We start from the raw sequence: 26,234 nt of genomic DNA on the forward strand, positions 1-26,234 counted from the left end.
AATTAGGATACAAATTTTACATGAGCTTTATATAAATGTTTATAATCCATAATATTTTTCAAATTTTGAAATAATTTATTCCCAACAAATATAAAACAAAATGAGAAGAACAGGGGGATTAACGCACGAATCCATCTCTTCCCTCAATTACGAACTTAATTATCCCAAAATGGAAATTTAAATGGATTACGCTTTGAATAGGAAGGAAAAAACTGTCTGTCGCATACTTTTATTTAAATTTTAAATGAAAACTGTTAAAGGATTTTAAGACTGATGATATTATTCTCATCAAGGAAATTGTTTGCACTGCCACTCCCCGCTACGCTCTCAGCTCCTGCGGATCAATAACCGAGGAGACCAGAGTAATTCGTGGCTCTTTAATTAATTGTGACCATTTGTAGAGAACGTGATCGAAAATCTGATACGTATAACATAGATGGTTGAACTGATACAGGAACTACAATTTAATTATAAAAATTACAAAAGGAACATTTAGGAACAATTTTTTGCAGTTTAATTTTTATTGAAATTTTTAATAATTTTATAATCGAGTTAAACTTTATTTTAGCGCTTGTAATTAATAATTATTTTTTAATTTCTTAACTTAATTCTCAGTTTTAAGGATTTCAAACCGAAAATAACTGTTATCTGAAATTGAAATTTTAAAAATTGCATGGACTTTATTGAACCAGAAATAAATCTGTGTCAAACAGGAACAATTTATTAGCAAACAAATTCCACTATTACGTAGCGTCAGGAAAAACGGTTTTACGAGCGTTTTAGAGTTTAAATCGACTTTGACGTAAATTGATTTCGCATTGAATATTGCATTTACGTGGAAAGCGTAGTGCCGGAAAGTTCATTTAGTTTAGTTTCGATTGTGGTCAAGGCCTGGTTAATTTTTACTTACATCATAACATACTCGCCACTCGTATATCGATTTCCTATCTCTCTATTCAGTTTGGTGTGTATAGTTTGCGAAACAGTCTGCCAGAACATGTTCTATTTATTTTCATTCCTTTTTTCATTTATAAAATTTAATCATATTAAGGACTTTCATATCGAAGAAGAAAATACTTTGTAGGAACACGTTATTTTAGTCTGGAATTGGCTTGAAATAATCATCACGGGCCATAAAGCGTTAAAAAGTCATTGCTCGTTTGTATAACATTATTTCCTGGTACTATACTCGCTACCTTCGTTCTTCTGCTCTACTAACTTGTCGGCAGCGCAGCATGGCGGCGAACAATGGAATTTCACTTGCGCGTCTGAAACAGGAGAGTGAGAACTTGAGGACATTTTCGTCTCGGTTCCTGTTCTTCTCTCTTTCTTTCCGCTGAAAAGCAAATCACGTGTACGAGACACGCGTGCCTTGCGATGAGAATCCAACTGTGAGAGAATCGTTACATAAAATTCCGAGTCATGGAGCAAGGTTCCACGCGTACTCGAACTGTGATTGTGTAAACCCTTTGTTAGTTTCGCGGTTCATGCTTTCTCTTTTACGAGATTCAACGATACTTCGTTTGGTAAACAAAAAAGCTGCGTGTAAATGAGATTAGAATAATTACAGACTGAATTGGAGGAAATGATTTAAAATTCAAATCTCATAAAAGTTACAAATACTTTTACTTTTAAAAAAAAAAATATAAAATTGTCAATTTTAAAATGGGGTAGTAATATAAATTAGTATTATTTCAGTATCCAGAACCTATAAGTTCAAAATCGTATTCACATATTAGTTGGGGGGAAAAATATAACACAGTTGTAAAGTATTTTAATTAAAATTTGTCATTTTTTAAAATAATTAATTAATTAATTAAAAATATACGTATTTGTACCTATGTCTTCTTTTTTAACATTCTACATGTGAACTGTAAAATTGAACATAGAGAATACGTCCTTTGAATAACAAACCGTTTTAACATAATGATAGCAATTCCTACAACTTTCCTCAGTTGAAACGAACGAAGCATTTGCATTTCAATACACGATACAACAACATTCCAGGCGTTCCAATAACACGCTAACTCACACATATGCATGAAGGTGTTCTCGTACAGTTAAAACAGACATAGAATATTCATGGTAAATGTATTTACAAAATACCACCTACACAAAGTGTTCAGCCATAAATAATGCAGCCTTAAAAAATCAATAAAACTTTATTTATAACATTTTTCAGTTAAAATATTGAAAATGTATTAACAAAAATTTCATATTTCCCTGAAGGAAGTATACTGTCTGTGATTACTTTTGTGTCTTCCTGTATATTTTATAGAATGTTTCGCAGTCTTCTTAGTTATTCAAATACCTTCATGTATATCAGTATGTTTCCTTCCAAACACCATGTGTGCGTTTTCCATGCTCGTATTTACAAGCAAGGGAACAGAACAAGGAACATTTCGGTGTCACGAGGAACGACCGGTCTCTAGGTATTGAATTTAACCGCGTGTTGTAACGGCCAGGCATGCTGTGCCATTTCTTACTCGCAATCGCCGTTTTATAGAAGCGTAACAGGTCTCCGTAGCGAATTCTATGCTATGTATAGTCGGTGAAAGAAATACATATACTACGTCATATATTATGACTCTATAAAAATTTAAAAATACAATGTTATTTTAAAATATCACAGTAAGACCGGTCAGAGTTGATATGCAAATTTACCACCTTTCTACTCGATGACGTTTAGTAATAGTAATTGACACATGCATGTTCCAATGATATAGGAACGCACTGATTAATAGTAAAAGTGACATTTCTAAACGAAAGATGATCAATGCACAAAGAATTTATATTGATTCTTTGTTAGCTATACATAAGCCATGTCTATAGTCTGTATAGTTAGAAACAACATAAAATATTCATTTACAATATTTCAAATAGATTCTGTTATTTATTGCAAAAAAATAACCAGGGAATAATCAGGAAGCAGGTGAAGTAATTCGTCGTCAGCGACACAGAACAAAATTGTAGTAGCCACGCTTTCTGTAACGTTACTTGGAAAGTCGATGGACACAAGTTGGTGTCGACGACTTTTGAAATGCGTGTCACCTTTTTGCGTGATCAAGGAAACGGTAAAACTTCTGATCTTCCTTTTTTACCTTTTTCTTCGTAGTTACTTGAAATGTATTTTGTAAATCTTTATTATTACATTTTCAAAGTAATCCATAAAATGACCTAGGGATTTTTCCTTTTAACTATTTTTTGAATGATTTTATTATCTTTCTTGCATGTTTTAAAATACAATTAGAAAGACAGGGTAGTATTTATGGTTACTTAATACATGTGTTATTGAACCAGAAGAGAAAAGGTTAAAAAGTTTCTCTTAGAAACTTATTGACCACATCGACGTCCAGTTCAAGACGACGTCTCGATGCCAATTACAGAGAATCCTGTAAAACTTTCGCCCACGTACATACACTTCTGCCCATAAGTCATGGTACAATTAGTAGCTTCAGATTTACATTTGAATTAACAGTATTAAATGTGAAAAACATTAACACCTTTATTGCAACATATGACATACACTGTCCATAAATCATGGGACACTCTCTATTGGTTTCAATTTTATGTTTAAATTAACACTATTAACAAATGATTATTTCTTGAGTGCATACAAGAATTTGTGTAGAAAGTGTGATCACTTAATGTAGAGTTGCTCGAAGGTGTACCATGATTTATGCACGGGGGTGTACATGGCTCCTATGGGTGTTCACACACACGTGCATTCACGGTATGGTGTGTAGGCGCCGTAGGTTCACTTGAACAACGTGAATTACCTTTTCTAGACACTTCTCTGTAAGCAGAATCGTGGGAATGAAAAAGTAGCACGTGTTTTCATCATTGATTCACGCAGAACATGATTTAATTATTCAATTACACTGTGTAATTCTGGACTTGTGACATTCAGTAGGTGTTTGTTATAAATGTATTTTTGTGTACCAAATAGGAATCTGTAATTTGTTCTAGAGAAATTTAATTAGAACAAAAAATTAATTTTAGAGTGAAATATTATTTCAAATAATAAATATTTTATTTTCATAGTTTTACACACCACTTATGTGTATTTATTATATCAAAAATTTTATGCAAAATTAAGTAGTGACGTATATGAAACAGGAAACCTCAATATCAACCCTTATCTGAATAAGGGAACTAAAGCCTTGAACATGAACCCCCCCCACGCAATTGTACCGGAAAACAGGAAGTAAAAATCAGCTTTATCGTCCCCTCAGAAGATTATCAGAAACGACCATGTTATAAACTCGTCAGTACGAACATGGTTTCGCATCAGTTTGCATCTTTCCACGGTACTTTTCCATTAAAAATTAAATAGAAGAGAAAGAATTCTCGTGAAAAATTCTACACCGAATGGAAGTGAAACTGAAGAACATTTAACTTCGACAATGAAAGGCTTGAATCGCTTTTAACGTACCACTCTAATTATTCGCTAATTAACGAGATCCAATGCGAGGAATTTTTCTGTTAAATAAGGTAACGAGCTAGTGTTTCAAGTTATCGAAGTGAAACGAACTTCCGTTCTCTTCTAAACAAGAAGAAAACGCGGCAAGAAGTGAGAAACGCGTGAAACTATCTTGAAAGGTGTCTCTGCAGGGATTTTCATACGAAGAATCGAAAATAACGTACGCTTTATTCACTTCATGACTCTTTAAAAATAATCTTTAAAAATCTCAGGACATCCTATATAATAAATCAAACAGTCTCGAAAGAAGAAAATCTTATAAAGATGAAGAAGAGTACTGGATACACTACTTTCAACACATCAAGTCGTTCCTGGACATTAACGAAAATGACTCAACGTTTCACTTCGAATATGTTCTCCGAGTGCTGTTGTGTTCCTTGTTACACAAAAATGCATAACGATATTTCCAAAGAAGGATTATGTGAAAAAAATTTGTCAAATGTATCATGTAACAAAGTTGAAGATGCAGTGGAGATGGAAAAAATGGCATCAAATGATTCGTTGACGAAGAATGAAATTGTCGAAGACACTGATGATGACTTGACTTATATAAATCAGAAAAATGACGAAGAATCGTCGATTCATTGTACGGATTCCACTGATGAGATATTTACGTCGAGCGTCAAGTCATTTAGCTTGAAACGTTTTATGAAAAATTTCCCGGCGGTTTCTAAAACCGAGAAAAAGGATAGCGATGGAGAATCAATTGCTTCAGAAATCTTTCCAAAATGTCAAGTTGCGAAGGTGAAAGAAAGAAATTATTCGGAAACTGGTTCTGAGAATGATACAAGTTAGTTGATACATTGAATATAATTAATAATTAAACGAGAATTTTTATCAAGAGGATATTATTTCTTGTGCATTACTTGGGTGAGATTGACCCGAAATAGAAATCCTGAAAAAGCTTTATTTTTTGATCCTGAAAATTCAAATTATTTAATAACTGATTTAAACTCCATAATTTGTCGTTTTTATGTTACAGATGACGGAAGTAGCTTATCAGAAGCTTGCAGCACTCCGATCATTGGCGCAGGATCACGATCAGGCTCTAGTCAGACTGTGATCGATGTGGACGATATGGATTCTGGACTGCATTCTGGACATCTTGCAACTCGTGCATCATTGTCAAGTCTTGGAGTAAATAATAACAAAAAATATATCCTATTTTAAATCTTCTCATTTTTATAAAATATTCACAATGGAAGCAATATAGTACAATTATAAAATTAATTAATTACATATTAAGTAACCAAATTAAATATGAAAATTTGATGTCAATGTTTCAGGCACGATCAGATTCAATGGCGTCAGTGTATAGCGGTGCTGGAGAAGGACGCTGCTGTCGCTCGGTGGTCGTGACAGGAGAAGTTGAATTCGCTTTACAATACGACTACAAGCATCTTACTTTCGAGGTGCACGTAACGAAATGCAAGAATCTAGCGCCGGTTGACGTAAAGCGCAAACGATCCGATCCGTAAGTAACCTATGACTCACCTAAGAAAAAGTAATTTATCGGATAAATGATTACTATCACGTATGTCATCGAGTCTATTAATGATCTTCTTGCTTGCAATAGTTATTGCCAATTAGTAGGAGCTATTTACACGTTAGTACAAATTCTTTCTTAAATGTACACTTGCGATCAAAGCTGACTTTCCTGGAGAAAATTGTTTCCCACCCTTCCTCTTAGGCTTCCCCCTCCTAGACATTCCTGGGGACATACATATATGTATAGTTCTGTGCCTAACTCGTGAGTGTACATCTTCAAAACTTAGAATAAATTATAAACTATTTCCTTGATTTTATAATAAATAGAAATGTTAATAATTCCATCGCATTTAAACCATTTTCTTTTGAAATTTATTGTAATAATTGGAAATTCAAATTTTATCGCCATTACATTTTTATAGCAATTAATCGTTTAAATTTTATTAGAAATATTTAATAATATTCTCAGGTACGTGAAGGTATATCTACTGCCCGACAAGTCGAAGAGTGGAAAACGAAAAACGAAGGTGAAGAAACACACGTTGAATCCAGAATTTAACGAAACGTTGAAGGTAAGGTTTGATACATGAATATTCTGCTTGTACCCTGCTGTCCTGCATGAGAATTAGAGCTTGGATGGTTCGCCACCATATTTCAGTTTCACATGAGTCTGAGCGGTCTGGAGACCAGAACACTATGGCTGACGGTCTGGCACTCAGACATGTTTGGACGCAACGACTTCCTCGGCGAGGTCCGAATGCCCTTGGAGAACAAGATCTTCGATGATCCTACCCCCAAATGGTACCCGCTTCAGGAAAGAGTAAGTAGTTGTTGATGAGAATGATTTTAACATTTTGGAGAGCACATATGAAGCACGTTTGTTATTCTGTAGTACAATTTGCTTGCATGTGCAAAGAGAATTAGAATCATTAAAAAAGACTTGTTTAAATTTTGTTAATTATTTTGACAAATTTTCTGAACTAGTTGCATTATACAATTTAGTTATTAAAATAATTAGTTTGTAGATATAACTTTTTAAAGTTCATAATTTCTATTACTTTAAATATACTTACTGTCTGCCGCTGATGAGAAGTTCCATAGAAATAATGCAATCTGATTGCTTGCTCCCCCACCTCAGCTCACACGTGCTTTCGATCGTGACGTATTATTGGTCCAAAACGGTCACGTGGTCTCCGCCGCTGTGCTGTCCCGCAAGACTTCTCGTGAGCAGAGGACAGTACATATTTACATTGTACATGAATTGAATATATTTTATAATTTTCAATAGCCTGACATAACAATTTTACTAAATTTAGGTACAATCGCGCAATGTTCCTTTCAAAAATCAAAGGATTTTTAATTCCATCTCAAGATATTTTATCTCGATTAATAATTATTGAATATAATTATATTGAAATTATAAATTTTAGACGGAACCGTTTGATGACCCCGTCGCCTACAAAGGCGAGGTGATCGTCGGTTTAAAATTCGTGCCACCAGATCCCACGCAACAGGAACGCGATCGAGAAACCGGATCAGATCGTGGTATATCAAAATCGAAAAAAAATTGGAGTCGCGGTGCATTACACGTGCTCGTGAAGGAAGCTAGAAATTTGCAAACTAGGGCGAAGAATTCAGGAACTTGCGATCCGTTCTGTAAAAGGTATTCCATTTTTAATTATTATTAACTTTTCTTTAAAAAAAAGAAGACTGTACGCAGACCGTAGATCTACGACCTTCGATCACAACGTATCAAGCTTCCCTTGGTTAGAAAGAAATACATATGGAGGAAGTAATGTCCTATCTAACCTAATCTAACCAAACTCATTTGTTTCTTATTTTTTCAGTTATTTACTGCCCGATAAGGGTCGTTCAGGAAAACAAAAGACTGGAGTGGTTCGCAGATCTGGTGGTTCACCAGTATGGGGTCACACATTCATTTATAAAGACGTTAGTCTTCAGGAACTAGCTGAACGTGGACTGGAATTAACAGTCTGGGACCACGACCGCATCGCTAGTAATGAATTTTTAGGCGGTGTACGATTTAATCTTGGCACAGGTATTATTTTTAATTGTTGATTATTACAGTGATGGACAAAGGTGCAGAATTATTGAACGAGCTATTAATTTAATTATGCATATGCTGACAATTAGAAGCCTAATCCTAATGATTCATTAAATTTGTTAATACACATATGTTACTTTTGAGACAATTTTCAAAATTTTCAGGAAAACATTATGGAAAACCAGTGGACTGGATGGACGCAACTGGTCGCGAGCTCTCTCTATGGCAAAGCATGTTAGAGAGACCTAATTTCTGGGTTGAGGGTGCCGTGACCTTAAGGCCGAATTTGCATAATCATGGGAAAAACGGCAACTCTTAAGTATCTCAGTGATTTGTTTCAGATTTAAGAGACACTGGACCTCGAACGTCTCCGTTTTAACGAAGCTCGAAACGCTTCGGTCTAGTTTAACTTGAAATGTACATACGTGGCTCTTGAATTGTGCCACAAGTTGTATAACGTGACTTTCGAAGTGAAAAAAAAAAAATCAGTGCCTTTAGATGATTTTAGATGGCACGATCCAAATTTTCCACAGGCCTCGAAGGATACCAGAGGTCTTCAGGAGAACCATGGAACAAGTTCCAAATAATCGAATCCTCATTTTTCTCGTTAAAATTCTCGTATCGTATTCTGGTATCCACTTTCGAACAAGGTCCTAATTAGATCTAGGTGAACGAAACAACGATTTACGAAATTCGTGCAATACCTTGTGAAGTGAGTAGTCACGAGGCGAAATTCTTCATGGGCGTCCGTCCAAACGCGAATCAAGGTAGCTAACTACCATGCATGAGCATTCTTCGTGGCCAAGTACTAGAAGGAGAAAAATTACGTTGGCTGGTCTCGTTCCAAACGTACAAGCGCTCTTTAAGAGGCTGGGAAATCCTCTTAATTAAGTAATTCAATGATGGTTCAAGGACAAAAGGTGCTTAGGCTGGTTTTACATTGGGCAAGTAACCGAGGCAGTAGTCCTTGCCAGTATGTACCTGGGAGCGTGGGGAAGGCACTCTGCCGGGCAGGATAATCCCTTCTTTATCGACTTAAGGTACTGGCAAGCCCTCCCGTCTCGGTTACTTATAAAATGTATACTCGGCCCTACGTTTAGGACGTGGCCAGCATTGTGGACACTCCTTTCTTCGCGAGAAAGATGCTTCCAGTGTGTACAATACTTGAAACGATTTCTCCCGTTGAGCATTGCCAAACAATGATGGAACGGTGTATTTAAGGAATTAAATATAGCCGGCTTCCAGTGCATAGAATTATATTCATATAAATATTATATTTATACATTTACGTAGGATTATACGGTAGGCCACGGGGCTTTGGATCAGCTGTTATCGGCAATGGAAGTCGAGGAAAAGAAATTATTAGTATTTCGTGTATTAATGATAAGTACTAATGGTGTCCAGAAGGAATTGAAAGGCTGGTGTACTTGTACTTAACTAATTATACAATGGCGAGTCTCCGGTTAGTGTACGTAGACAGGTATAGTGTAACAACGTTGCGTATAGTCGGTAAAAACAGTGTATCAATCGTGTATCAGATGAATACTGATCAAATTCTTTAAATTGTTTGTTCTCAATGCTCAAAATTCATTTTAAGATAATTGAACCAATGTGGGCTATACTGTTTCCACTGACTATACGTATAGTTAGTGGAAACCATATAGCATGATTGTTCAATAAACTATACATTATAATAATGATCGAACCAATAATTAATATAAAATGAAAAATTTATTAACGTTATAATAAAAATTATTCAGGTAGATATAACACCTTTATTCGCTATAACTTTTACCTACGAAGAGGATAGTCTTTCAAAGCTCTAACTATTTTTTAAAAACGAGCTATAAACACAAACAGCCTACTTATATTTTTATATTGCAATATACTTATCTCAACAATTAAATGTTCCAATTTTGCGACTTTGCTATACTGTTTCCACCGAGTATACTTATCCGTAAGACTCTTCCTAAATACAGGGTTAACAAGTGAAACTATGAAAACTGCCTTCGACGTTAAGTTCTTGTAAAGGTTCGAATAAGCGCGTTGAAACGCGTATCGAGAAGCTGATGTAGGGCAATTTTTGTTCAATCGAGTTCGTTGAAAAACCATATTGTATACGTATAAGGACCAATAATATTAAATTAATAATACAGTCGATCGCGGGAAGATAGAGCCGTTGGAAATTCAAAACTCGCGCGTTTTGTCTATTTCCGTTGTTTGGTGACGGTGTCGGTATCACGTGACACTCGTCGAATCAAGAGGAAATAGGATCGGACAATTATTTATGTGTACGTGATAATAAAAATTTTGTACGTTTATTTGGGTTCTATATTACTTTATTTCATATGCATAAATATATGTGTATAAGTATATGTATAAAAGGAATTAATAACTATTATATGATACAGACGCGTAGATACGAGATTTTTGTAGCGATGAAAAATTGTTAACGAATGAAAGAAAGATTTGTGCATCGTGTTTATCAGTACTTGCTCTACGGGCCCGACTGTTACATTTATCGCTCACTAGAACAACCATGACCTATATCCAAAGACACTTCGACCTGCAGAGTCTTCGTTCAAAGATCGTTGTTCGAAATAAATCTATTCCCCTCAGAGTTTTTTCCAGAATATCGGTATTTACATTTTCCAAATGCTCCTGGATTACAAAGAGAAACAAATGCATATTAGCAATCTTTATAAAATAAAATAAAATGTTAAAATTGTACCTTTGTGATCGAGGGGGTTTCTAATAGACGTCGGCAAAGGCGTGTAATGAACATTGAAAAATATGTCGTCGAATTCTTCCACGGGGTCGGGAACGAACGTGGACGACAATTCTGGAACCAATTTCACAGTCCTTGAATACTTCCCTCGTCTCTCAGCGTCTATTTTCTCCTGACGTGTAACTGGACGCGAGTCCAGGAAACGCAGGGTCGGTGGTAATACATAGATTGCATAGAGTCTGTAGCGATCGTAATCCTCCTCGTCGGTGGACGATGGGTTGGTCAACTGATCGGGACATCCTGGATTGCCGAGTAAACTTACGTATACTACGTTCGGACAGCATTCTTGTATCCTTTTTAATGCTAAGTCTATGTCGGTTATCTAAACAGCAATGGTAGAGTCATAAGTACCTTGGGTATTAATCCTAGAGTGATGGAGTGAATGACATTAGCACTGTATACTTGGGGGAAATGAAAGCCAGGACAGTTGGGAGAGATGGAAGAAATGCAAGAGCCAAGGAGGGACTTAGGGACCCAGAAACAGCTGGGAGAGCCAAGGAGGGCGAGGGTGGGCCTAAAGGATTAGGGAAGACGAGGGAAAGATAAAAAGGCATGAAGAATCAGGGAAAACCAGAGAGACTCATTTAAATATCACATTGAACATTATCAGTTATTATTCAACCCCTCGTGTTACGCACACGCGTCATTTCTAATTATGTCCCGACTGAAATACGCAGTTATGTACGTGATATAAAAAATATTATTTTCCTTGTCAATAGTTATCGACTTATAGCTTCATAAAGATATTGAAAACATGTGGGATATTAATTACAATTAATCCCACTTATTATTCTCTCGTAACGATTACGTTGCGCATATCTAGGTATTTACAATTTTTCATTATTAATTTATAAATTTAATGACAAATCTAAACAAAAAATATTTTGTTTACTTAAATTCAAATGAACTTAAAAATCACAGGTACAAGGCGGGAAAAAATTGCGGTATATACAAACAAGAAAATGATACTTCGTTCAAAAATAAATCCAACAAAATTATGAAATCAATTTTTTTTTATTTAGAGCATTTTAAGAATGGCAAATATTCTTCGACCTCTTCCATTGCTTTGTTCAAGGTTTCGTCGAATGCATTCGTCGCAGATACGTTGCGTAAATACTTTTGTAAACTATTATACCTTAATCTGCACAAACACATGATATAGCGACAACGGCGCACTTGTAAATAATTTGGCACCTTGAGGACCAGGTAAGAGGCATCAGTGCAAAACTGATCGACATAAGATTCAATCAACAATTTCCTCAGAATAATTAGTGATATCTTTAATTCATCAAAAGAATTAATTTAAGATAATAAAAGAAATAACAGACCTTGTTATTATTTAAGCTGAGAGTAGTCAGTGTTGGTATACAAGGCAATGTCTTGAGGTCCCGAAGTTTATTATTGTCGAGTATCAATTCCTGTAGACTTTGAAAATGTTTGACGGTGGTAATTGAAGACAGTTCGTTGTAAGAAAGATCTAAACTTGTACAATCCTCGCCGACGACACCCACTAGACCTCCGGGAATCTTTTCTGCCCGTTGTCCCGTGTACCAAGCCTAGGTCGTTCAAAACACGTGTAATAGTCTGAACACGCAAGGATTACGATTCCGCCTAAGGAACACTTTAAGTATACGTTAATTAAAATTATACGTCAATTACCCGTCCACCTCGCACTGTCAACGCGCTCCTATTAAAGTCTTGTTGGCCTCGATCCGCCATCTTGCACCTACGGCACTGTATGATGAGGAATTATCATACAACAATAACAGTGATAATACTTTGAATCACCGGTAGAGCCGCCATTATATTGCTAGTGAAGTGAGTACTTAATCAAGTGGCTCGTTGGTCTAGGGGTATGATTCTCGCTTAGGGTGCGAGAGGTCCCGGGTTCAAATCCCGGACGAGCCCAAAGCATTTTTTTTTATTGTTTTTTGTTTAAATACTCTTCTTTATTATACATCATTAATAACTTTTATTTAATGTAGTGTAATAAATAAGTGTTAGGAAATAATAAGGAAAGAAGGACTGGAATTGATATGGGCAATAAAGAAATGATAATTTTAGCTACTTATATATATTTTCCAATAAAAATCTATTATATAAATAGAAAATTGATTAGCAGTTTACATATTTAAAATAATTTTCTTATGTACAATTATAGTATTGCAATATAATACAATTCGAATGATATTCGAAAGAAAAGCTCAATAAATTCACATGATTTTTTTTAATTATACTAAATATATCGTCAATTTATAAAAATTAATTAAATTCTATTTAATTAGTATAGTGCCACCGAGTGTATAATTCTGGGATTCTCTAAATGGTGCCATGAAAATAAATTTTATTATACCTATAATCAATTAAAATTAGCCGCTTTAGTACGATGAACGATCTGCATACCTATAAGTAACTATACTTTTGTTTAAAGTACTTCCTTTTGAATATTAGATTTAAGTTACATTTTAACTTAATTTTTGTACCTACATATTATCTTACAATATAGAACTAGGCACACCTTTTTTTAACTTTTTAGTAGGCCTGTATGCCATATTTGCATTTCTTGTCTTATTAATGATTTCTTCATCATTATCTGTATTTTTTTTCTGCTTCTTACTTTTGGAAGGTGAAGTTTTTGTCTTTATAGGTGTAGAACCTTCACTTATAACACCTTCAGATGGTTCAGCACCATCTTGACTAGAAATGTTCTGTTCCTCTTTTACTTTATCATCACTACTTTTTACAGAAGATTCATTATGTTTCTGTAAATGTGCATTATAAAAATTTGTTATTGTTTGAAACATATTTGTGTAATCATCAGTATTTGCACTGGAAATAACTGTTCTGAGTTGCTCTTCCATAAAAGGTTTTGTTTCAATATTCTCTATATCAACAAATACATTATTAGACTTCATACTAAGATAAAGTATTTGTAATTTTAAAAATATATATACTTCTTATCAATTCAGCTCCTTCAGCTTTGTATTCAGCAATTTCTTCATCCTTCTTCTTTACTAAGTCTAGAAGAAATTTGTGCTGACGAATAATTTCCATTGATGATATACATAATGGTTTAGTTACAAATTTCCAAAAATCTTCAGGTGTTCCTTTTATTAAATTTAGAGCAAATTTCATGAAACCCCCTTCCAGTTTAACACGCAATTTAATTTGTTCAGGAGATGCCTCAACAATATGTTTTGGTATATCACTCAAAATGTTTAATATAATTTCTTTACAATTAAGAGCTTCAACATTCAGAAGTGGATTTAATTCCTAAAGTAATGTATATTTGTTAATAGATAAGTTAAAAATGATTTATTACAGTTAATTACCCGGCATCTGTCTAAACTAATTTTATCTGTGAATTTCTCTATCCAGATTTGAATAAAATTAGTCAACAAAATTTCAATTGTATCATCCTTCTGAGTAGCAGAGATCATATATACTTCATCATTTATCTTTAATTTGTTCCAGACTAGCCCTTTATTGGATTGCGGAAAATCCATTTAAAAAATTTTTTTTTAAATAAATAAATTTTATAACTATTTGTAAATCTATTACAAATTTTCTAACCTATAATTCAGTAACATAACCTATTAAAGAATTTTCTATTTTGTTAGTTCCTAACTTCGCCCTTAGATGGCGAAACCTTTACCATTTTCGCAGTGAAAGCCGGGTTGTAAGGGATGCAGGGATATAAAAGATGCAAAGATGTACGGGTTGCAGGGATATAAGGGTTGCTGGGATGTAAGTTAGTATACTATCAATAAATAACAATGACTTAGGAATGGTATAAAAATATTTATTAAAAGTAAATGTAACTAAAAAGAAAAAATACAAAAGTTATACATGTTTCTTACTCTGTTCTACAATTCGAATATTAATAGTATGGAACATGGTATTGGGTACATTATTAATCATATCATAATTGAGCAGTGATTTCTGCAATGTTGGCTTTTTTGTGTTTGTCTGTAATTAAGAAATATAACAAATATAATTAAACTATAAATATCCTACGTTATTGTGCTTAAGAATTATTCATCAAATTAAAAGATTAACACATTCTATAATTGTATATTGATACTCAATAATTACTAAACGAACCATTTCTTCTGATTCATCAGAAATAACAGACGATGCTTTAATTTTAGATTGCTTAGATTTTGAAATTTCTTTCCAGTTAGTAAATATCACTGGTTCGCACCTTTTTAAATGCTCCTTATGATCTTTATTACTACCGCAATTTTTATGATTCCAATGTTTATGTATGTCATTTAGCTTCGTTGATACAGGATTAAACTTTCCACTTGGAGTTTTCCTTTTTCTCATTGTTAAATAATTGTAAATGGACGAAGTGCTGGGTGCTGATGAATTTGTTGTACTTATTTCCACATTTTCTTTTAGAATTTCTGTTTGAATATCCTTCTCAAGTTTTGATCTTGTACTTTCCTGACATGCGGTTTGATTTTTACACGATTTTCGACTATTAGCTACATAAATAAGACTAATAACTTGATTTGATCATTTCTTCTGTATCAAATAATAATTTATTATAAATTTATGATAATTACAGTGTTTACAGCGCTGCTTCTTTGTAACACATTTGTCTCTGAATACATTGTCAACATCTTTAATATTTTGTGGAGTACATTGTGTTTCGGCATTACTGAAAAGCCTTAATTTTAAACAAAGGTTCCCTGTATTATCTATATACTGTGAGGCAATTACATGTTTCGAAGATATCTGTAACCCATAATAGAATGCATGAATTGTATGTTATTAAATAATTGTTAAACGTTTAGTACCAGATGTTGAAGTAACCGATGTTTTCTTTTATTTTTATTTTTCAAATGCCTTAAGATGTCTTTCGTATACATAGTGATTTTGTTTGTAATATTAGATATATCGTTATATTCTTTCTTAAGCTGTTTAACAATGGTTTTAGTGTCAGGAACATGTACAGTAGAGGCATTCCGATCTGAAAGCATACACGATACACCAACATCCTTTACCAAAACTGCATCTGGAAATCTGCCTCTGTTTTTACTACTCCTGTAGCGTAAAAATTAATTTATAAATCTCTTCTTTGAATCTCTGTTTTTGAAGAAAATTAACAATAATATAGTAACCTGTAGTATGGAAACTGGCATTGATCGTGAATAGTAGAAGTGCTCATTTCATCTAAAACACCATCTTCCATTAAAACCATCTGTTCGTACGCAGCATTTTTCGCATCATTAATGGAATCATAATTTGATGCAGACATCAAAGTACTTCGATTAATTACATTTCTCTCTGATGTAGAAACAAAACTCTTAGAGGGATCGTCAGAAATAGCAGTGCATTTCTTCATTTTTGGTATCATAACTGATGCATCTCCTGCTTCCGGAGAAGGGATAAGGGCACCCATCTCAAAGTGACGATCGATAAATTATCCAATAATCGTTAAGTTACTCCAAAAACAACAAAATTATTAATGCACCAAGAACCAAGTTAAAGTTACAAGTAAACTAACTGAAAACCTTATAAAAAGAAGTATAAGTTTCATGAATTACCGATATTCTAAATCTTCTCTGCCCCATAACTGATACACAGAGGCATGTGTAGTGCTTGTACTTCTTTTGAGTTTTTGAAACTTCCATCACATCACGAATCTCAAAGTTACCAATGAATTTTGAGACTTCAGTGCCTGAACAAGGTTACATTTATACCTTTGAAATATGAAACAAAATATGACCATACTCTTTTCAAACTGTAGAAACAATATAATGGCAACATTCAGAGTGCGTAGAGATACGCAATCTAAGAAATTGGAATTTGGAATTGGAAGAAGGATATAGTACAAAATCTATTTATTTAAACGAAATTATTTGATTTTATGTACAATATATTATAAATCAGTTGTTAAAGATGATTACAACCATTTCGATGTCTCGAAAAATTCTATTCCTTCGGTTTTTAGTCGGTTGAGCATGGGTCGATAGATGTCTGGAGTAAATGGAAGAATCACGCCTCTCTGTTGAATTTCACCTAATAAAAAGATAGTTAACTTTTTATAACTTTTTAACTTCTTTTAAGTCTGAAGATTCGACCACTGCTCAATTTATATTATAAATATTTCTTAGAATCGTACCGTCAAGAATCATTTTAACTGCAATAGCAGTTGGATATCCAACAGTTCGTGCCATAGCAGAATATCCTTCTACATCTCCATACACCACTAAATTAATTCCCCTGACCTCTCTTCTACTATCTGGCCAGAGTATGCCAATGTCATGCCTTAAAATTACTAGATCACGTTCATTAGGCTCGTAGCACAATTTTTTCGACAAGTAATGTGTGAGTGTGTCGAGGGGTGTATTTAATTTCAGCACCAAATCTTCTTCAAGAAGACCTAACTCCTCAATTGCCTGTACACTTTCTTCAGAATTCAGCATTTCTGCCAATTTCCTTTTCAGATTTTCATAGAATATGTTGTCGTTTGCTAAGCCAAGTAAATTACATATAAGCACCCTCTGAAATAAAGAAAGAATCAAATATAATTAACTAGATTAATATGTTTAAGCTTGGTCTGGGTATACATACCCATGTAATATCTGGACCATTTGGGTGTAGACATGGATGTGGTTTAGGATCAGTAAGTCCGAGATATTGTAACGCTTTTATGGTGTTACAAAAACCTTTGAATCTCAATGTACCCCTCAACATTGTACTAGCATTGCTAATCCCATATAAGTCTTTGTAAATTGTGCTATCTCGGTTTGGGAAACCTTCCAATGCGAAACCAGGTAAAAAGTCTAAATCCTGGGCAGCAGACATGAGATCTCCTCCTGGTTGAATTTCAACAACCTTCGAAGTAGAAATCAAATTTAATTAGGTATATTATTATTAGCAAGATATTGTTATTTATACATACCTGTTTATCATGATAGAATTTCGCTGGTGCCATGGTGTTTAACAATACCCCACGGGGTGACCAACTGAATTTATATCGCAAAGGATTGCTGGAACATTCCGGTGCTGGTAAACCACCACACCAGGACACGAACGATTCTATTTTACCACCAGCTTGCCTTACGTTGTCGAAACATTCTAATGCTAATAGGTGGTCTATACCAGGATCTAATCCTACTTCGTTGAGTATAGTTACGTCCGCTGCTACAGCCCTGAAGACATTAGAATAAATTACATGCAATGTAGGCTACTTTTATGTAGCTATAGCTCCCCTGCAAAATGGGGCCCGGGACTATAATCCCCCCCTCCTCCCAATTCGGGGCTGTATTTTGGTAGTTATAATAATTGACACTTACTGGTCGTGTAAAGCTTTGACATCTTCATTGGTATAACTCGCTGTGACTAGGTGAGTTTTTGCCTTGATACACACATCCCCAATAACATGATGCAGGGAATAGGGTAGCAACGAAACCACCACATCCGCAGTCTCAACGATGTCCTTCAAAGTGTCAGGTCGTTCCAATACGTTCAATAAAACTGATTCCACACCGGGATACTTATTTGCTAATACATCAGCCTCTTCTTTTAATTGAGATGCTACCATTAAATGTATTTTACTGTCCCTATGTAAATATTCAACTAGGGGAGCTGAGACGTATCCTGCACCCAGGACAACGACCTGTTCACATAAAACAGGGTTAATTAATTGGGTTAATTAATTAAGGATGTGAGTACTTGACAACTGTTTTAAAATGTAAACTTTTAGGAGGAGCCATTATTGACTTTTACTCTTAGGAACCCGGGGGCTTAACACGTTCAAGCCTGGGGTAACAGGTGCGTACTGAAGTCGTAAATTAAATCATTCGGGACCCTTTGAATGACGCCTGGCGTTTAGGACCACCTGACGTTTCTTTGATGATGAATGGTCCTTTTATCACCTCTTTTAAATTTACCGCCTACCTGGTGTGGGTAGATTTTCCCAATTGGGCCTGAACGTGTTAACCCAGTACTTAAAGGTTCCCTCCCATTTCAAATGAGAGCTTAAAAATTTGACAAATTTTCCACTTTACAGTCCCGTCAGCGGCAATATAACGAGAGTTTATCGTATAACAATATATATTGAAAAAAAAAATGTTAACAATACTTTAAAATGTTTACTCTCTTGCATTGTCGTTTGGAATATTCTGCTAACGGAATAACTCTCCCGAGTTTAATCTTTCTGACAGTAAAAAAAAATATTGCCTTATCATCAACGTAAGTAATCTAACTTTTATTCGAACCTTGCGCTTACTAATCTCTTGTCAACATGTAAATTAACTTTTGACAGATGTTGCAATGTCAAGATTTTTTTTGCAAACTCTGCTTGTTTTCTCTAAATGTTATAGTAATTTATTATATTTGATAAGCACTCTAAAAAATTACATACTAAATGATATTTTTCAATTTAACATTCTTATTCTTATTCATTGAGAGTATAGTCTCTATCTATTGTTTCACTGAATAATCTAACAGTGAATAATGTATTAATAGACTCGGTTAGTAAAATGTTATCAGTTTGTTATTAGTTAGATATGGAATATTTTCATACCTTCTTGTTTTGTAGTTCACTATTATCCGCCTTGTGTTTACTACGTTGATTCAGCAATCTTAGTTCTTGAATATATTCGAAATTAGAGGTCAATCGTCCATTGGATGCGATTATGGCATCGTGTACAGCTGGAGTGAAATTGTGTTCTTCCAATGGCACTCTTGCATCTGATTTAATAATGTCGACGGCATAAGGATATAAAAGGTTTCCAAAGAAATCAGTCGATTCTTTTGGAAGTTGTGTCGGCATATTGTCGATGGAACAGACTAGTACTCCAGGCCCTTTGAAGGATTTCGTGTCCTTGTTACGGTCAGCATCGTATAAACAAAATGGCGTGTCAATGGTTGTGCACTCGTTCATGAATCTATAATTATTTAAAAATTCGGAATGTATGTATTTTTTGTTGCAGAAAATGTAAAATTCTCAAATTCCCAAATTTAAAAAATTCCAAAATTCTAGAATTTTTCAACAATTAATTTAATCTTGTAACATCAAATTGTTATCTTACTCAATACTGCCTCCAGGATCCGCAGATATATCACAGATAGCTAGCATTCTATGGGGTAAAGCAGGAGCCCCAACACTCGTTGGTAGCCAAGGAGTGTAAGCAGGTCTCAATAAATATTTAGCATCAGGTATAGTTAATAATTTCGGCGAATCAACGGCCCAGTATATGCCATTGATTATCACCGAGGCGTACGATGCAATCTTTTTGCTGAAAGTGGAAATATATCTGTCAGGGTACTTGTCATATTCGTCAGGGTCAAAACCACCTCCTTCTTTCCGTTCTAAGTGATGCCTCCTTCTTACCTCGCACCCGTATATCTTTGTTGGGTCTAAAATATAATTTTCAAAATAAATACAAATTTTTCAATATATATTTTTCTTTTCCAATCAAATTGATGCCATTGTACAGATTATGATAATATAGCCATGAAAGCTTTTGATAGTTACCGCCATGTTCGGCTACTTTTCTCAACATTTCGGGTGGAACATATTCATGAGGAAGTTCTTGGAAGACCTCCTGGCCACCTTGGCTAACGTTGCCACTGCCAGTGAAGATGAAGGTCAATGGCCCAATAGATTTTGGCATGGCTCCTAATGCTATTTCGTATCCTGCATCTCTTATTGACTGCCTTGCCATCGAAGAATCTCTGTAATTATGGGCTGGACCTATGTGCTGAAAAAATAAAATGATGCTTATAATTAACTATGGTCCAGTTTGCCAAATTATGTATTTTATGGGTGATTCCGTAATCGAATTCGATCAAGTGTCAAAAGTGAATGATCGAGACTTTGCTATCAATGCAATAATTATACTCAGGAAAAATAAGAAAAGACCTACCGATAGCTCATGTATCCAGATCTTTTAAACGTTGTTGAAATGCATTCTTCACCCAGCGAGCGAGAATATTTCCAACGGATCATATACTTTCTGTCAAATCCAACGTCATTTAATGCACTGGAAAGAAAAATTAGGGGTACATGAATACAACATTGTGCGTAAACCTAGAAAATTTAACGCATTATATTCAATGACTTTTATAGAATCAAGCCCCCATTTTTTTTTTCAATATCCTCTCACTCCAGATAAGAAGAATACAATCTCAATGTTTATTGATCTTAAAAATATGAAATAAATAATGATGATTTATAAAAAAAATTAATCAAGACCGCGAAATTGAAATTTCTTCCCGATTTATATTCCTTACGTTCCTTGAAACGTACAGATAATAAGTAGAAAAATACTAGTTCTATAGATCTTCTTTATAAGTCAAATTATAAAATTTCAAATGTAAGTTAAGTGTTTAATTGAATAAGCTTTCTTATTTTTCCTGTGTCATTTTAAATAGGTGATAAGTCAGAAATTGAATATTCTGAACTTAAACGATATTACCATAAACGGTGTATGATGCCCCAATGCAAGTAATCTTAATCCAAGTCCATGTAATATGTTCACCATGCCAGCTACACCAGCATATTTTCCAAAAGCAACTACCCTCTGTCCATTGTCATCCGTTAATTTTTCATAATCTAACAAACGTATGTTTTTTTCGAGAATTGCATCCAACAGTGGCATATTACTTTCTTGTGCTTTGATAGTATGAGAAAAGAAGCAGTAAGTCTTATTAGATATAAGTTGATCCACAGGAACTTGTTTCACTCCAAAAATCACAGAGGCAGAACTGATATCTTCTTGCAATAAAGCACCTGCAGCTTGATAAGACTGTGCAGGATATGCTCTTCTGTTGCTAGGTTGAACGATTACTTTGACACCTGCTCTGATTAATCGGCGAACATTTGCGGGTGCTAAAGGAGCTCTTCTTTCCCATACCGATTGATCTTCTCTTCTAATTGCTATTATTTTACCCTTCAAAGTCTACAAAGAATATTTTTAATTAAAAGTAAATGATGTCGTTCTTATACACTCATGTCTGAGAATTTTTTAATATATTTATATATATCTTACATTCACGTAACGCACTGAAGACATAGTAGTCTGTGTCATTAAAAAAGAACATGTTTTGTTGGACTGGCTTTTGCATAGTTGTAAAATCTTCATACTTTTTCCATATAATCACATGAAATGTAATGAACTGAACTAGAGAGCAACGTATCCAGCATCCACTAATTTAATTGTTACTTCTCAGAGACTGTTATGTACCACAATACCACATGCTCATTCCTATTTTAAAGTAGTAATTCTGTATTACTGTGTTGATATTACGTGGGTCAGGGAGGTCAATGCAAAAGTCAGTATAAGTTACTACATCACTGATAAACTCAAAGCCACATCGTTATCAAAATGATTTAACTTTCTTCAGTCATGTGATTTCTGTTATTGTAAGCAATTCAAATAAAACAGTTTTGAATGACTTACGAAATGAATGACTTGGAATATTATTTTTGCACAAAAAGATCTTTCATATAACAAATTCTTAATTATTATTATATAATCATAAATCTATCGAGTAACATATAGAGGATAATAAGAAGTTATTAATAAACAAGAAAATGGGTTTTTTAATTAATTTATTTTATGATTATACAAAGTATTTTACATATTAAGTAAAATAAATATTACAGGATATATATTAGACAATTGTTCTATTCTATAAAAATATTCATACATATCAATTGGATTGTGTTTTTATAGACAAGTACATTTTATTTTTTATCGTTTGTTTGGTCGGATTAATCTTTTTCAGTATCTGAGTCATTACATTAACTAACTGTTCAGAAGTAAGACCTGTTTTCTTGGATTTAAACTTTTGTAAGAGTTCGGTTGTTGTCATTGGTTTACGCATAAGGTAACGCCTGACCGCATCTTCCGAGATTCCAGATTCACTGTAACATAAAACAAAAAGCATTTAGTATATCAATATTTTAAATGAATTACTTTCTTTACAATTACAATTCATGATATTTGTTTTTAATATCAGTAACAGGCAAATGTTATTTCTTAACCTACAAATATATCTTCTTCAAATGAAATATTTTATTATTATTTATAGAATTATTATTATTAGAGCATACCTAGCTCCTGGAATGTAAGCAGTTAGTGGTACTAGATTGCTATTCTCTAACTTCAATTTCTTTGACTGTGATAAATCTGGAGAACCAGATTGTTTTCTCTTCATAGAATCAGATATTCCAGCAGGTGTAGGCGTTGCAGATCTTGAACTATGTGCACTATTTGATTTTTTATTATCTTTCTCCTTTACTGCATCAGAGTCTGATCCTGAATCACTAGAGAAATCGCTAGAAGAATCCTTTCCAGACCCAAGTTTCTTCAAATCTTTTTTCTTAGCTAATTTTTTCTTCTTCTTTTTATCTTTCTTCTTGTCTGTATCTTTACTAGTCTTATCTTTATCCTGAAAAAAATTGTGAAATTAATACAAAACAATATTGAATTACAATCATATTTATCTTACTTTATCTTCTTTCTCTTTATTTTCATCATCTTCGTCCTTATCTTCATCACCATCCTTTTTATCCGCCTGTTCTTCATCATCCTCGTCTTCATCAGATGCAAGCAATTTTCTTAATGCATCTTCTTCTACAACAGACTTGATTTCCTTCTGTTGTTCCAATTCTGATTCGGAATCCGAGGAATCGGAAATATAATCACATTCTCTGCCTTCTTCGTCTCCATCATCGCTTTCTTCAAATGCTTCATCGTCTGAAGCATTCTTCTTTTTCTTTTTCTGGGAATTAGCTAATATAATCGTTTATTATTATATAATTCATATAATTATTTATACGTAAATGCGTAACATTCACCTTTGGCTTTTTTCTTCTTTTTAAGATCCTCTTCTTCTTCCGAGTTTTTCTTAGTTTCATCATCATTACTATTCGAGTCATCGTCATCGCTGTCCATCCATTCATCCATTTCGGATATTTTTAACTCCTTCTCTTTTTTACCTGGTTTTTTACCCTTTCCACCCTCTATCATTTCTTCATCATCTGCACCCTCTTCATCGTTTCTAAGTCTTTTACGCAACATCAATGAAAAATAATTCATTACTTTATTTCTACGACTAAATTCTTGCTCCGCTTCCTCGGCACTTAATGCTTTGTATCTTTGGATTGGTTGAAAGTTATACCTAAATGTACAAATTTTATGTATTAGAATATTCAGTATTTGATAAATATTATCTTACCATTCGTGTAATGGGAAAGCCTCTATGGCTCCATCAGAAGCATGTGTGAAGACATAATATGCGGCATTTTCGCTCACACCACCTTCTCTGATACCTTTAAACTTTTTCCCGGTTTTTCCTCCGGATTTTAATATCCATGGCTGATCTTCTGGTTTATACTTTCTGCTAGTGATACCAAACTTTTTTCTTCTGGCTTCTTCTCTCGCGTCTCTGCCAAACTCAGATCCAGCTCCAAATTTTGGCATTTCTTCTTCCACTCCTTTGTACTCCTTCATGTTATTTTCGCGTTCCATTTTTACTTGGGACCATTTTGAAAAATCGACGTTTAATGTCGCGTTAAAACGCATCACATTATGCTTCTTTTTATTATTTCTGAAACATGATGTTTTATTTAATAATGTCAGCTAGTTAGACATAAGGTAACTAAAGGATTATTTTATACATACTTTGGTACTCGAATACTGAATTCCTGTACAGAGGCTGCAACTGGTACCTAAAATTGTAATCACACCAAATGTGAATAAGATATTTTTATGTTTAACATTTGAGGTAATCTTTACAACCAAAGTATATTCATACTACAAGAACAATAGATATTTAGTTCAATGTTTTATACATAGGTAGCAGTTTCTTTTGGATATAAAATTTAATATCATCTATACTATCAAAATTGTCAAATCTGGAATCATTATTTTATTTTTAACAAAGCATCTTTAAATTGATACAGGAAAGAGTCAGCAGAGGCAAGGGGAGCCAAGATCAGCTGGAAGACTCAAGGAGAGCCTGGAACAACTGGAAGAGCCAAGGAGAACCAGGAATAACTGAAGGAGCCAGGGACAGCCCACAGAGAGATTTAGGAGAACTAAGGAGAACCTAGAGGGCCAAGGAGTTGCAAGGAGAATCAGGAGAGCTGAGGACAGTCTAACATAGATCCTCTGGTCTTTGCAAATAAAGAATATGCATAAATAAGGTAAGTAATGGTATATTTCTTTCCTTATATTTTCCCTAAACTAAAAGAAGTTAATGTTGCACAAGATTGTATAATAATAAACCAAAAAGTAATATAAACAAAAATACAATAGCAGGTATGTATCATTACGTTTTATTTATTAAATACTACATATTAGTGAAATGAAGTCAAGAAATGAATCAAAGTTGCATTTTATTACAATTGAATTAACATATACAATAATTATTACATTGTAACAGTCAATAAGATATTCAAATGCAAGAATAATCATTACAAATTGGGTACATAATTATTTAAAAAGAAAAACGATGATTATAATATAACCTATATCGAAGTACAGTTACTTTCTACCTATGTAAATTTTTCTCTTTTAACTACCTTTGGAGCTACAGGTGTAGTCATCTTGAAATATGAATTTTACACAATAAAAAGAAGATAAAATATTATCAGGTTACATGAAAATCATAATACAAAACTAGTTCTCATTTTAGAGGTTATTCGGTGAAAGTTTCTCTTAAGTACTTATTGACCAGTACAGATATATATACCGCAGTTCACCAGAGTCCATAACTGCGAAAAGACCAATTTTCGTTCTTCACGCATCTCCAGTGCGCATCTTCGCCCTGATTGGAGAGCAGAGAACTCGCTGCGTTCCCCCACCATCTACCAACCTGCGCGTCTTATGCAGTTAGTTATGGACTCTCGTGACATCAGGTATAGCTGTACGATAAGAATATGTAACTTATTTAGTAACATGTAACTTTTTTAACGTTAGGCACGCAAAATAACTTTCTCGATTTTATCTATAACCGAGAAACAATAGATATGTGATTTTAAAGACGATGTACTTAAACAATAACACTAGCGCTGCATGTGTTGAATGTTAGAAATTTCTTCTAACAATAGCGGGAAGTCCATGTCCTATCCCACGCTACCCAACTTTAAATGCATGAAGTATCAGTCAATTTAATATAATCTGGTAACAAAATTCAAAAATATAGTAACAAATATAGTAACAAATATAGTAATTTAATATGAAAAAATCTTAAATAATGATTTTCAATGATATGAAATATTAGGATTACATAAATTTGAAGATGTTTGATCAAATTTAGTAGAATATTTTATTAACCAATTGTATTTACATTTTTTTATTCTACTATATCAAATATCTCTATTTTATATATTTCTAACTTACAAAAGGTACATTGAATTGAAATTAAGAAATACAATA

The 26,234-nt window shown here is 33.9% G+C and overlaps 6 protein-coding genes and 1 non-coding gene across 8 annotated transcripts in view; 2 read left to right on the forward strand and 5 right to left on the reverse strand.

Annotated features, from left to right (window-relative positions):
- The window catches only part of LOC114872247, a 37,346-nt gene extending 26,989 nt beyond the window's left edge, over nt 1-10,357 (forward strand). For both annotated transcript variants that reach the window (XM_029179278.2, XM_029179279.2), the window contains exons 12-18: nt 5,466-5,620; nt 5,770-5,957; nt 6,441-6,543; nt 6,630-6,791; nt 7,402-7,634; nt 7,819-8,030; nt 8,201-10,357. In XM_029179278.2, the coding sequence (XP_029035111.2) occupies nt 5,466-5,620; nt 5,770-5,957; nt 6,441-6,543; nt 6,630-6,791; nt 7,402-7,634; nt 7,819-8,030; nt 8,201-8,355 (1,208 nt within the window). In that variant the 3' untranslated portion in view covers nt 8,356-10,357. The remainder of the gene's footprint in view (nt 1-5,465; nt 5,621-5,769; nt 5,958-6,440; nt 6,544-6,629; nt 6,792-7,401; nt 7,635-7,818; nt 8,031-8,200) is intronic.
- LOC114872262 (leucine-rich melanocyte differentiation-associated protein-like) lies at nt 10,333-12,594 on the reverse strand. Its single transcript, XM_029179305.2, has 4 exons — nt 12,484-12,594; nt 12,153-12,380; nt 10,768-11,146; nt 10,333-10,697 (listed from the first exon to the last, which is right to left on the reverse strand). The coding sequence occupies exons 1-4, from the start codon at nt 12,541-12,543 to the stop codon at nt 10,618-10,620; spliced, it is 747 nt and encodes a 248-aa protein (XP_029035138.1). The 5' UTR covers nt 12,544-12,594; the 3' UTR covers nt 10,333-10,617.
- Nucleotides 12,595-12,660: 66 nt separating this feature from the next.
- On the forward strand, nt 12,661-12,732 carry Trnap-agg. Its single transcript has one exon. It is a non-coding gene; the product is annotated as a tRNA-Pro (tRNA).
- A 214-nt stretch (nt 12,733-12,946) lies between these two features.
- On the reverse strand, nt 12,947-14,442 carry LOC114872259 (non-homologous end-joining factor 1-like). The gene is made up of 3 exons (XM_029179299.2): nt 14,157-14,442; nt 13,779-14,097; nt 12,947-13,708 (listed from the first exon to the last, which is right to left on the reverse strand). Exons 1-3 carry the CDS (start codon nt 14,328-14,330, stop codon nt 13,320-13,322), a joined length of 882 nt encoding a protein of 293 aa, XP_029035132.1. The 5' UTR covers nt 14,331-14,442; the 3' UTR covers nt 12,947-13,319.
- A 225-nt stretch (nt 14,443-14,667) lies between these two features.
- On the reverse strand, nt 14,668-16,466 carry LOC114872253. The gene is given in 5 exon segments (XM_046289324.1): nt 14,668-14,793; nt 14,929-15,567; nt 15,630-15,876; nt 15,954-16,234; nt 16,380-16,466. Coding segments are annotated over 5 exon segments (1,380 nt in total).
- A 195-nt stretch (nt 16,467-16,661) lies between these two features.
- LOC114872249 (alpha-aminoadipic semialdehyde synthase, mitochondrial) lies at nt 16,662-22,045 on the reverse strand. The gene is made up of 10 exons (XM_029179284.2): nt 21,837-22,045; nt 21,264-21,746; nt 20,321-20,546; nt 19,875-20,202; nt 19,367-19,730; nt 18,135-18,457; nt 17,741-17,990; nt 17,410-17,673; nt 16,958-17,339; nt 16,662-16,854 (listed from the first exon to the last, which is right to left on the reverse strand). The coding sequence occupies exons 1-10, from the start codon at nt 21,927-21,929 to the stop codon at nt 16,739-16,741; spliced, it is 2,829 nt and encodes a 942-aa protein (XP_029035117.1). The 5' UTR covers nt 21,930-22,045; the 3' UTR covers nt 16,662-16,738.
- A 339-nt stretch (nt 22,046-22,384) lies between these two features.
- LOC114872251 (general transcription factor IIF subunit 1) lies at nt 22,385-26,155 on the reverse strand. Its single transcript, XM_029179286.2, has 7 exons — nt 25,379-26,155; nt 24,477-24,523; nt 24,031-24,402; nt 23,651-23,973; nt 23,302-23,585; nt 22,904-23,241; nt 22,385-22,714 (listed from the first exon to the last, which is right to left on the reverse strand). Exons 1-7 carry the CDS (start codon nt 25,400-25,402, stop codon nt 22,501-22,503), a joined length of 1,602 nt encoding a protein of 533 aa, XP_029035119.1. The 5' UTR covers nt 25,403-26,155; the 3' UTR covers nt 22,385-22,500.
- Between the last annotated feature and the right edge of the window lie 79 nt (nt 26,156-26,234).

The sequence above is a fragment of the Osmia bicornis genome, chromosome 16 (assembly GCF_907164935.1).
Source record: "Osmia bicornis bicornis chromosome 16, iOsmBic2.1, whole genome shotgun sequence".
In the NCBI taxonomy this organism is placed as follows: Eukaryota; Metazoa; Arthropoda; class Insecta; order Hymenoptera; family Megachilidae; genus Osmia; species Osmia bicornis.

Bases quoted from the DNA above. Each gene is read 5' to 3' on its own strand.
- LOC114872262 (XM_029179305.2), bottom strand. From the start codon at position 12,543: ATGGCGGATCGAGGCCAACAAGACTTTAATAGGAGCGCGTTGACAGTG. The intron at 12,381-12,483 runs GTAATTGACGTA...TGAACGACCTAG, and splicing joins TGACAGTGCGAGGTGGACGG to GCTTGGTACACGGGACAACG. The intron at 10,698-10,767 runs GTACAATTTTAA...TTTGTAATCCAG, and splicing joins AAACCCCCTCGATCACAAAG to GAGCATTTGGAAAATGTAAA.
- LOC114872259 (XM_029179299.2), bottom strand. From the start codon at position 14,330: ATGGATTTTCCGCAATCCAATAAAGGGCTAGTCTGGAACAAATTAAAG. The intron at 14,098-14,156 runs GTAATTAACTGT...ACATTACTTTAG, and splicing joins TTAGTTTAGACAGATGCCGG to GAATTAAATCCACTTCTGAA. The intron at 13,709-13,778 runs GTATATATATTT...TTGTTGATATAG, and splicing joins AGGAGCTGAATTGATAAGAA to AGAATATTGAAACAAAACCT.
- LOC114872249 (XM_029179284.2), bottom strand. From the start codon at position 21,929: ATGAAGATTTTACAACTATGCAAAAGCCAGTCCAACAAAACATGTTCT. The intron at 18,458-19,366 runs GTATGAAAATAT...TTATGTGAACAG, and splicing joins GTGAACTACAAAACAAGAAG to GTCGTTGTCCTGGGTGCAGG. The intron at 17,340-17,409 runs GTATGTATACCC...TCTTTATTTCAG, and splicing joins ATGGTCCAGATATTACATGG to AGGGTGCTTATATGTAATTT.
- LOC114872251 (XM_029179286.2), bottom strand. From the start codon at position 25,402: ATGACTACACCTGTAGCTCCAAAG. The intron at 24,403-24,476 runs GTATGTATAAAA...ATCATGTTTCAG, and splicing joins TTCAGTATTCGAGTACCAAA to AAATAATAAAAAGAAGCATA. The intron at 23,974-24,030 runs GTAAGATAATAT...TTGTACATTTAG, and splicing joins GCTTTCCCATTACACGAATG to GTATAACTTTCAACCAATCC.